This window comes from Cyclopterus lumpus, chromosome 13, assembly GCF_009769545.1.
Source record: "Cyclopterus lumpus isolate fCycLum1 chromosome 13, fCycLum1.pri, whole genome shotgun sequence".
NCBI lineage: Eukaryota > Metazoa > Chordata > Actinopteri > Perciformes > Cyclopteridae > Cyclopterus > Cyclopterus lumpus.
Window position 1 is genome coordinate 3135875 of NC_046978.1, and position 12562 is coordinate 3148436.

Sequence of the window (12562 nt, forward strand, 5' to 3'; positions counted from 1 at the left end):
GCCGCCAAGATATCTCTTGTTTTCCTCTGGCCCACTCATGCTGTAGTTTTCCCTGTGAAAACAATGTCATAACCAAAGTTGCTGAGCGGAAAAGGCCATAAGTGTCCTTGGTCTCAGAGCTGCAGCTTACTGTCCAACTACAATGTTTCTCCTTGTTGTCTTGGGACCAGAATGAGAAGAAAACTACACCACTTCCAGTGCTACTTAACTTTGAAAATACCCAAAATACAGTCTCCTATCTACTTTTGTCACAATGGCATGTGACGCCACTGAGAGACATTTTAACTGCTTAAATGAAAAGTTACAATGTGACAAGGTCACATTTCTTGACCACCACAAATCTCCACAAACACATCGTCCTCCTTCAGGGTGCTCCTAAATATGTCACATTCCTCACAATCATAAATATCACTAACAGGTCAGCTGGCAGTCGAGTAGGAGAGGAAGGATAAGGTGGGAGACCACTGCTATATGAGCCCGGGGGGATCTTTCAAACTCTATACCGGTACATTGTTTTAAATGAAGAGCATTTACTTGTACACTCTCACATTATTTTAGGGTTTTCATTCACAATGACTTAGAACTTCTTGCAACTTGACAAACCTGGGTTTGTCCAGCAGGTGTGTACACGCAGAGTAGTTAACAGCATGTGAGTTCAGGAGCTTGTCTGCGGATGGAGATGCAATTCACTTCTACGGGTACACATTACGTTGATGTTGGAGGGCTAAACTTATCGGATTAAAGCGGTCAGGCTCAGCGACACAGATATTCTTACGTAATAGCTATTTTAAGACTAATTAAATGTTTTGGGCTCTTTGGCCTTCAGTATCGTTTCAGTTTCAGTTTTTACACCACTGACTTAAACATATCTTCAGAGGTGAGTCTGACCACTTTCTTTTGTAGAGACATTTTAAAGTGTTCTACCTGCTGTAAAAACGTGTTTCCTGTGTCTTTGTTTCATTGAAAAAAAGAAAAAAAACAAATACGAAGCATACTCAGAGAAAGGTCTGAATTAACACTGCCACCGTGAATCACCCTATAAAGAGTTGCCCCTGGAAACCTGTTAATCTGCTAAAACTACCGGATGTTTTTCCTTATTTCCTTTCAAAGACCCGGAGTCTAAAAAAGAGAGTGGAAGGTTTTACAACAGTAAAAATAAGGAAGCCATTAGATCCTTATGGTGCTTAAATACCAAGGCTAGCTACATAAAACAGACAGTAATGGGCATCCATACTCTGTGTCCTCTTAACCTTTGAACGTGCACACACATACACACATACACACACACACGCGCACACGCGCACACACGCATGCACACACGCATGCACACACGCAATTAAAACTACCTCACACAGAGCAGCAGTAAATGAGCATGTGGTTTCCTGCCAGTCAGAGGTTTTTGAAGCAATTTTGGTTCAATCTCGAGTAATATCAATATAGATTTACTGTGAGTTCCCCTAAATTAGGAAATATAAATAGAGAAAGAGGTATAAAGGATGTAAGTATTTGTGAATGAATTTGATTGGAATCAGTTGATATCTTGATCAATCTTTTTAAGATGTTGTCCTACAAAAAAGTGTTTTGAACACAGCCTTAATTAGTTGACTTTTCCAGTGCACTCGCTTTTGACAAGCAGTAATTAATGATGTTAATAGGTCCCTAATGAGTCTAAATAACAGATACAAAGATGCAGCAGTGATCATGAGAGGTTCATGAATATTACTATCAGAACTGACAGACTGTCATATAGATAAAGTGCCAAAAAATATCTTTGAGCAGTGACTTTCACGATCTGGGGGGAAAGGTCTGACAATTCCTGATGGATATTACTGTGAAATACATCACATTCGTGCTGCATGAGTTATGAACATCTAAAGCAGGCTCTTTCCTTGAAATGATACTTCTCACTGTGTACTTTTGGTTCAGAAACTCGCTGCTTGGCAATGAGGGTGGAGTCATGTGGAAAGAGATGGGTATAAAGCTGGACACCAATGGGGTTTGAGCTCCTGGATAATAGGATGGTCAACATGCCACAGGTATGCAAGTGTGTTTATGTGGAAGTTAGAGTGAAAGCCTAAAAAGCCAGAGGGAGTTATGCCTGTAAGTGAGACGGACTATTTTAGACCGGGAGCTCCTTACACCGGAAGACAAAAGTAGAAAAAAAGAAGATTGTTTAGAAAAAAGTGAGCACATGAAAGGGGAAAGAGGTGAAGGGGAAAAGAGGGAGCAGACTCAAGGGATCGAGGAAGTCTTCTCTTTGATGCTTCAATAAGATGCACATGTTGTAGTGTTCACCCAGTTCGTATGATCCCAATTCTTATAGAAGCCCGTTCAGACAATTTGGTCCCAAATCCCAACACTGGAATTCAATTGTTGACATGTCGTACTTCAAAGAATGTACCACAAGAGTCCTACACCTTACAGTTTCTTGATCAAGGTTGTAATGTCACGGAGCAACATGAAACCAATCAAAACCCAGACAAGTACCCAAACACATGATGATCCTAATCAATACTGGACACATTCCTATCCATCTGTTGCAGGTTGGGGTCTCCTGCTTATGATGGCCGTACGGTCCGGAGGTCTGTGATGTTGAGGGAACAGCAGATTCAAAAGGCCACCATCAAATTACTGACTGATTGATTGATTTCCACATGTCTTCTTTCCATCTCGTATCACTGAACCAATTCCTGAATCATCCCACTTACAGTAACATTCTTTAAATATTGTGGTTTTGTCTTAAGTGTCTTTAACTCCCAGCCTCCTCTCGTCTCCATCGACCATTGTGTCACAGCATGCTCACACATTCCATGTTTTCCTCACACCCAGGTGATTCAATCTGATACCATCTGCATCTGTTTTGTATCGCTGTGTGTGCCTGTGTGTGTCTGTGTGTGTGTGTGTGTGTGTGTGTGTGTGTGTGTGTGTGTGTGTGTTCCTGCTGGTTGTGTTGGTGCTGTGAATAGAATAATATAGTAGGTTTCTTCACTGCTGTTTTGTAGTCTAGATACAGGTCTACTTGATTTTCATCATTGCGAGTCAAACCCTTCAACGCCACAGCATCTTCCCCTTTCCTTTTACTCCACATTGTATCCAATGATACAAAGTCCATGCATTTTTAAATCTAGAACCCAAATCCTGAAGATAGGGGGCTCATTTCCACTGACAAACTGAATCAAGATAGAGGATTCATGTCCCCTGGCGACATTCATCCCAGAGATCTCCACCATCTCTCCTGCTCTTCGTTTTGTTTGGCCTGGCATTTCCCTTCCCTGTCCTGCAGCATGGTGGGAGCATCTGGAAGTGTTTTCTTAAGGGGAGTGGATGCTAGCTTTGAACACGCACAACTGTCATCTTTATGCGTTACACGCAAGAATGTTAATTATCACACACACACACACACACACACACACACACACACATACATACTTCCGCACTCATAACTCATCTAATATTGAAATCTTAAGTACTAAAAATAACGAAAAGGCTGAATGCCATGACTGCTACTGTAGATGGGTGAACATGCTGCGGAATAATTAAATTAGTTGGAATTAAAAAAAACAAAAAAAACATAAATGATGGTCTTGGGAACTCAAAATGTGACGTGCAAAACATTATCCATCTAAAACAAAAAATCCTACACCTCATTAAAAATCATTCACAATCATGTTTTGGGGTAATTTTGCTTCATCACTCATGTGGGTAAGATTACATAACGTCAGATGCTTTCCCATAAGACCATTAGCTGTTCTGATATTTTAACGACGTCTTAATTTGCTATCTGCCTGATGTGTAGCTCTGTCTTCACAGTGCCTGCAGTTAGTGTAAACTCTCCGACTTTGCTCCCAGAAGCACAACGATAAGATCAAGACATCTTGGCCATCGGCCCAGACTACTGTCCATCCTAACGGACATCAGTCTGGCTGGAACACCGCCTGAGCTGTGTGCCACTTCACTGCAACACACAACATATGGGAAGTCGTGTTAGGAGGAAAGAAACTCCATCAGATTTACTGAAGTTCGGAGTTTAGACATTACCTACAATTCCTAAAATGACTTTCAACAACACTTAGAGAGCAAGTCTATATCTACTTCCTCACACTGTGGGTTTTAGTAAACAGAATGACAGTGACTTTCCCTTTATTAAGCGCCACAGTAGCAGTGGAAATGACGAGTCCCTTCTTCAACATCTTACTAAGAATATAAGTGAATAAGAAGACTTAACCATTGAACGATGAAACCTTTAACAGAAATGATACGTAAACCAAACTATAAGCACAGATTGAACAACTGGAGGAATTTGAGAGTTGTCCCACAAGGGTTCAAGGCTAATAATGGATGCAACAAATAATATAATTGTGCAATATGAACATGGAACATAAGTACGCTAACAGAGATGTACATGTAAGTATGATAACAACAAACCATCCAGTCAGCTCTTAGCTGCATCACTGATTGTCACCATTGCAGAGGACATGCAGTCCTTAGCTGGACAAGCCAATTCTCTCAAATAAAGAACAGCTGGAGCACAACACAAAGTATTACTCCCTTTAAATCATGAAGGTTCGACCACTTTGATCACCGCTGCCATGACCTCAACACTCCCTATCAGAAAGCTAATCAACCCTGGGTTGGTCGAACAGGCCTTAGCATTTCATGCGTTGCTAGTTTGGGGACCTCGGTGGTGGCCATGGGAACTGGGCTGAGATTATTTATAGCGAGTGGGGGGCTTGGCAGGGGCCACTTCTATAAGGCTTTAGAGGAATGTCTTAGGTCGCCCTCTGACCAAAACTTCTGCAGAGTGCTGAGGTTGGAGCCCAGGCTGACGTGGGACATCTGCAGAGATGAAGACACCAGCCAATTAGGTTGAGGGTCTGGTGAGCAGGCCCAGCAGGGACAGGAAGGAGGCGGTGAGCAAAGGAAGTTAGGATGTTAGAGGAGAACCAAATAGGGCCATTCAGCAAGCCCTTTTAAAGTTTGCCATTTACCAAAATAAGACAATGTCTATTAACAGTCTTTGAGCAGATACTCCAGACAGGTTTGATCAAATTGTTTCTGTAACAACTGTTGCAGACACATGTGTTGATTAGGTGTGTTTCCTAACAGCATTTGGGAAAGGTGTTTTGGTATTGACTATTTATTGTGTAACTAAGCATGAATTTGATATGATCATTTACTGTTGGTGGTGGTGTTGCTGTACCGGTCTTTTTAACAGCAAGTAATAGTAGGAAAGGCAGATGTGTCCTTACTAACATTATGACAACTCTTAACTTTTCACGGGAACCATTAAGTCGTGACAGTGTGACACGATAGCAGACACTGTAACTAACATCACTAATTTGAATGAAGGCATTATTATATTATAAAGAGTAACACATGTCCCCCCCCTCCAAAAAAAAAGAGAGAAATTAACCACAAAAAAAATAAAAAAAATAATATATATATATATATATATATATACTTAATATTTCCCTTGTGATGGTGTTTGATAATGAAACCCAACATTAACCTAAACAATGATTGGTTAGGTTAATGTAAATTAACCTTACAATATAGCTTCTCTTCTTCAGGAAAAACTTGCAAACAAAAGAATACTGAACACAACACTCAAATCCCTCTTCAAGCACTCATCTTTCATCGTCTCTTTATTGTTTTCTTACGCCAGCCTCATATTCAGTGAAGTGTTGCGTGCCTGCTCCCTAACCCGATTGTTTGCCCTCGCATCAAACTGTAAATGCCCAGAGGGCCCGCATGTCATGGCCAAGCCCACAGGCCAAAACCCCACCGCTACAGCCGTCACCACTGTGCCATCACATAGTGAATGTCACTACATGTTCAGAGAGTGAAGCCCCCACACTTCACCCAGTGGAGAGTTATACAAAACGATGGGTTAAGTTTCTACTCATGAGCGATGTGCCAACCTCCCTCACTGAAGGCCTCACAGAGTCGAATGACGCTATTGTTGGTGTGTGGATCACTGAGATAATGTAATGGATGACAGTATACTGCACATGAGAATAATAGTAACATGTGATACAGTATGGTGGTTAGCATTCACATGATAAACGAAGAGATGTATGTGAAGGAAGAGCGAGAGGTTGCACTAAGATTGTGTCGTCATCTCACACATAATGCTTTGAACCATGACGTGAATGTACATCAAATAACAATCATAAGATCATGCCTCACACCCATCAGTTGACATTCCCATGGCTTACTTACGTGCAATGTTTTGTTCACAATAAAATGTACTGTATGTGTCTCTTCAACAATTAAATGTCAATCAGTGCAAAGATGGGTGTGGTGCAGCATATTTCCAGATTCTGCTCTTCCAGTTTGCAAATGAATGCAATCACTCACTCACTCACTCACTCACTCACTCACACACACACACACACACACACACACACACACACACACACACACACACACACACACACACACACACACACACACACACACACACACACACACACACACACACACCACACACACACACACACACACACACACACACACACACACACACACACACACACACACACACACACACACACACACACACACACACACACACACGGGAAATAGAGGAAAGGGGAAAACCGGCATCCACTGCAGTAGCTAGTGAGCTAATGGGCTAATAAAGTCCAAGTATAGATTGAGTACACTTTGGCTGCAGTGGCAAGCTGCAATTGAAGGCACAAGAAGCTAATGGCTAGTTGAGTAAAAGCCACAGGAGGAATGCACCATAGAGAGAGAGAGAGAGAGACAGAGAGAGACACACAACCGTCCCCTCCTCGGCTTCTCTGTCCATAGCTGGCACTATCCATGGACAGAGACGTCATTCTGTGTGTATTCATGTATGTGAGGTTATGTGGCATTTTCAGGCTAACAAAAGGAAGCCACCCTCTTGCTCCAACCGAGTGCTGCGGGGTTTACAGAGCTGGGAAAGGGCATTTAAGTTATGTCAACCTGGGCTGAATGATGGCTTTCGATGGAGAGATACACATGCTTAATGAGAACACACAATGAGTGTGGTTTTGAAGAGCAGGAACTAAATGTATAGATACTTGGACATCTGCTAGTTTAATCACATACCCAGAGAGAGGGAAGCCAAACCATCTGAGATTAACCAGTTAATGCCGTCACCCAGCAAGCAGCAGCAGCGACCTCTGAAGCTTGGACAGATGTTGAAAGTTGCCCCACAAGGTGTTCTCTCGGTTGGCACACACTGCAGCTTTGTCACATAGGCTAGGAATGTTGCTGAGGAAGGAACCGGGTTTGTCACACCCATACGGATCCACTCCTCTCCACCAGTCTGTGAACAGTTTAGGCTTAAAAACAAACACCCCCCTTTCATCCCCACTCAGCCGGGCCAAACACAGCTGCAGGGTTTTTGGATGTAGACAGTGACATATAGAAGGGGAGAAGAGAGAGAGGGGCAGTTCTGACACTGAGGTGGCAGGCCACTGGCTACTGGAAAGGGGATAAAAGGGCACCGAGACATGCTTCAGGCGAGCTGCTGACTCTGCTGAAGGATAGTCAAGCTGTTGGCAACTATCAACACAAAAAATGTAAAGAGTGAAACAGGTACACAAACAAAGCGGACACAAAGCCTCAGTCATCACTTGGAGAGACGGGGAACAAGAAAATCGGGACTTTGAGAACACGCCTATTCTGTAGCTCTACTCATGTAGCTCTACTCATGTAGCTATTCCTCGTTGGTGTCAAGGAAAACCCCGAAGCACACATCACACGCTCAGTTGAACACACAGAATACCTGTGACAGCAAAGTTTACAATTCTAAAATCTCAAGTTTTAATCAGTTTTTCACTTATTTAAAACACAAACGGCAAAGAAACCCGCCTGAATAGCAATGGCCATCAGGGTTAGAATAGGCTGACATCAACAAACCACAATGTCCTCATTTGGCTGAGATAATCGAGACCAAATCTCTATTCACCAGTGACCTACTTTGTCTTCGGCAGCAGATTTGAGGAAAACTCGGGTTTCTTACCTCATCGTCTGGTTCGAGGAGGATGATTGATCCACAGGAGAAATCATTTCAAAACCCACATCCATTGGAGGTCACACATAGGAAAGAGCAGAGACACAACATTGTAAACGTGTTGAAAATATATCATCTGAAAACAACAAATTACGCTGAGGTATTTGGATGGCATCGGACCTTTTTATTTTGGTAATCACAAAGTATTTGAAACCTGAATCAACAAACTTTCATGATGACATTCATTTTTTTCACGAAAGGGACAACCCTCCAACTCACTAAGAAGACTTTCACATAATACAAGGCATGGGCCGGTAAAATCTTTATATTTCTCCTGGGCTTTATCAGTTCAAAATGTGATACAAAAAACCCCATCTATGCTTCATCAATAGTAAGACAGCAAATAAACTTATTTCTACACTAACAAAATATACGCGTCTTTCTTCTGAACAACTAGACAGCCTACCAACAAAATCTTCTTCTGCACATCTCTCGATCTATAAAATATATATATCTGTGATAAACCTGAAGTGAAGATGTTGCAAACGTATCCAAGTATGCATGCTCAATAGATGGCATTACATTTAGTTTTCAAAGGCTGAGCGTACTTATGTTCCTAAAATAAATTTGCGGTGGGATATTAGTCACTTCTCGAGGAATGGGTTGCAATGATACAGGACCGTAATTATTCCAGGAAAATATATTTGGAAAACTAAGATTTCCGCACCCTGCTGGTGAAAGTCATGTGCTTTGCTTCAGTTAACTCAAAGTCTGTCTCCTTCCGATTCGTTGACCTCTCCAATTTGTCAGAAGTAGACACCGGTCCAAATTATTCATTATGTTTTTTTACTGATTCTTTCAGTTCTAAAGAGACAAAACTAATTTCTTTACTCCAGAGCTCTCGGTCCAGGAAAACGTACTGACTGCATTACAAATAATGATTCCCTACTTTAAACTATGGACCATCACCGCCTTTCAGGTCACAGAGCAGACGATGCTGAGAGAAAAGTCAGGGAACTGAAATATCATCATAACCTCGGCCACCATTTACAACTACTTTAGGAACTGCAGAAATAAAACAGCTGACAGGCGGTGCTTCAGTAGTTGCTGCATATGGACAATGTATAATGTATGAGCTGCATACTGCTGCTGCTCTTTTAAAACCGAATTGGCATCAGTTTGCGTCACTCCACGGGCTCTTTGAGTGAAATATATGTGGCAGGACGACATGCAAATCCACAACGGTGGCTCTCCAAAAACTTTAGAGCTGAATCCATCTTATTACAGAGAAGCAGATCAATGCTAAAGATACATTCCGGTATTGTGCTATAATGGCTACTGGCTTGAGTTTTTATTTTTTCTTGTGGTTCATCACTCGACCTACATGCTGAGTTCCTCCACCAATGATGCCGTCAGTGTGGCCACAGACAGCGGCGAGGATGGTAGCATCTCTCCACAAGGATTTCCCTGAGGAATGTTAGCTCCTGCTGACTGTGCCTCCCATCCACTTTTATAATGGCCGCCTTTCACAGACTTTGTTTTTAAGTAAGTCTGAACTGATGTCAGGGCTTATTGTTGTTGTTGTTGTTGTTGTTGTTGTTGTTGTGTGTAAAAATGGAACATGCTGCTTAATTTGTTAAATGGGTTATTCTCAATAAAGCTTGCTGCTCTAGTTCCAGCTAGACAGCTCTAACAAGTTAGTTTAGTTGAGACATGTTATGTTATTATGTCTTCCGTGCAAGGTTTCAATTCCCTGACTGATGTGTGTGAACGGTTCTGCAAATAAATATGACTAAAGACATAACGTTTTCCAGTGAGCTGGAACAATCATTAGTAGCACATGAAAGTCAGACATGGAAAAACTAACATTTTAACTTATCACCAAGATGTAAAATCTGAAGTGGCTCCACTCAAACATGAATTGACAGAGACGGTAAAGGTCAGGCCATACAACCACATAGGAAATAAGCTCTGAAACATGCAACATAGATTTAAAATAGGTTGGTTTCTTATAGTACTTTCATGCTTTCTGGTTAGACCAATACAGGAATGTATCCCATTACATTTCAATATATCCATGTACTTTAGTCACATATGAATACAGGACTAGTGTGTGAGTAAAATGGAGAAATTGGACCCATAAAAGGACAAATGAAAAGCTTCTACCACAATATTTGAGCATTCAAGCTCACTTAACTTAGATTAAGTTTTGTCATATAACATAATAAAACACATCTGAGGTCCAACCGAGGACATGATCAACAAAACCACACTGAGGTTAAGCACAATCCTGCAGAGTGAGCTCTGTCTTCACCTCCCACGATCTCCTGTCCTTCTTGGTCTCCAACACAGATGTATCATATACCACAGGGCAACACTTTCAATGAGCCAGATGTTCATCAGCCTCAACTGCTCCGTATCATGAAACTGATCAAATAAACTACTCTTTGAACAGACCAGAGCTCTTTAGACAGACAGGCTGGGAGCTTACATTGTATTTAGATGTGATAAGAGATCTGTGTTTGATACAGTTTGAAACAGGATACCAAATCCCGTTGATGCCACCAGACAGGAAGTATGGAGCAGAGCGAGCCTGATAAATAGGCCAATATATCAGCTGATATTAGGCTATTGAAGATGCATATATATATATATCTACATATCGGCCAACAATATAAATATATATATATATATATATATATATATATATATATATATATTTATATTGTTGGCCGATATGTAGAACAAAATGCCAAATTGTCCACCAGAAAGTTATTTTTCACCTGCAAAATTAAGTGCATATTGTAGTCACAAAACACATTTTAAGGGACATTATCTATAACCTTTATTTATGTTAATTGCTTTTTTACATTTTTAAATGGCATATATGTAAAGGTTTGCAGTGTTGATATTGACTTCTTCAAAGAGCAGTAGAAGAATAGTATGGGAGTGATGAACATATCTCATTGAGTGTAAAGCGTCCTGACACAGAGCTGCTCGTTATGCTGAATGGTCAATAAAGCAAACAGTGTGGTGATGGGGCGAGTCTCTCATGCAGCCCTCAGTTACCCAGCGAACACTAACTCATATCTTCATGGTCCAGAAATAGTGCATTGTGGCGAGTCTTGGTACCACTCTTGCATAACTGTAGAATTACAGTGTGGAGCTCAGACTGCCAGGCTCTCGTAGAGCAGAACGAAGTGTTCTGAGGGTCATTTCTCTGCACACTTAAACCATCGCTACTCTTGTCGTCGGCTCACAGACCTGGATACAGTTTAACTTGGAGGCTCGTGTGACCAGTTTTGACGGTGCATGCTAACGATACCGCTCCGCGTGTCCTTAATGAATACGAAATAGATTTTAAAAAACACGGTGTAGACTTAATTTTGAGTCAGTCAGACGTATTAAACTGGAATAGCATCACCCGAGTAACACAGCGTCCCAGCTGCAGCGTCAGATGCGAGGACAACGTTACTCACCGTGGTTGAAGATTGTGGACCGAAACCGGTTGTTGCTGGACGAATGATCCATCTTTAAAGTTTGGGAACGGTTCGACCTTCTTTTTCTTCTTGTTTTTTTTTTGTTCCCCTTCTTCTTCTTCTTCTTCTTCTTTGGTATTTCCTTAATTTCCTCTCTCAATCCGAACAGAACTGCGGTGAAATGACAGCCAGTGCGTTGTGTACGGCCGTCCCCCTTGTGTGTGGTGCACTCACACACACTGAGACACACGCGCGCGCGCGACCGTTCGAGACTGACGAGCCAGCCAGGCCGGTGACGTCACGAGCCGCAGCAGCAGCGTCGGAATGAAAACAATCGCACGTGGATGCGATACGAGAAAGTGCAAGTCAAAAAAGATGCTCCATTCCTCATGAAAATTAACAACTGCCAAATATGTTTTACTATTAGAGGCACAGTGCACAAAAAACGTGTAAATGTTAACACAATGACGCAATGTTTACATTGTTGGAGTATTATTATGATTTATCATTAAGGGCTACAGCTAAACAACTATATCTATTAATGTGGTAGATTAGCTGATGTTATTATCCCCATACATTAATATAATTATTATTAGTAACTCTAGTAGTATAATGTCAGTTAGTGGTACAGGATTGTACTTTAGTACCTTCTTCATAATTTAGCTATTTACATTTTTCATTCCACTACATTTTTTTGGCAGCTTATAGTTATTACTTATTATGAAAATCAATATTTTAAATACGTTTTAAAATTATACAATTGTGATGCACTTACATTTTTTAATTTTGTAATATTAATTTAGCTGATAATTTTGTAATATTAATTTAGCTGATAATACATCTGTACTTCAGTTGTAGATTGAGTAAGAAATATACATACTGTCCACCATGTAGGGTGATGAGTAGCTGCATATTATGCTTTTATTTTATACTATATAATTTCACCATAGAAATGAACAGCTGAAATAAATAGTGGCATCTGGTGGTCAATTTGTTAACACATTTCTAATGAATTCACCTTTTCTTTTCCAGGCAAATGTCAGCACTATTTCTTACCACTTTAATTTAGCCCACA

General features: G+C 41.1%; 1 protein-coding gene across 5 annotated transcripts in view; it reads right to left on the bottom strand.

Moving 5' to 3' along the window:
- Positions 1 to 11727, bottom strand: part of sept4b (septin 4b) — a 38207-nt gene extending 26480 nt beyond the window's left edge. For 3 of the 5 annotated variants that reach the window (XR_004610744.1, XM_034548687.1, XM_034548686.1), the window contains exons 1-2: positions 11488 to 11727; positions 8018 to 8025 (exon numbers count right to left, since the gene is read on the bottom strand). Coding sequence is in view for 2 of the 5 variants with exons in the window: in XM_034548687.1 (XP_034404578.1) it covers positions 8018 to 8025; positions 11488 to 11539 (60 nt within the window). In the remaining 3 variants the exon portion in view is untranslated. The remainder of the gene's footprint in view (positions 1 to 8017; positions 8026 to 11487) is intronic. The other 2 variants (XM_034548688.1, XM_034548689.1) reach the window with 1 other exon arrangement.
- Positions 11728 to 12562: the final 835 nt, after the last annotated feature.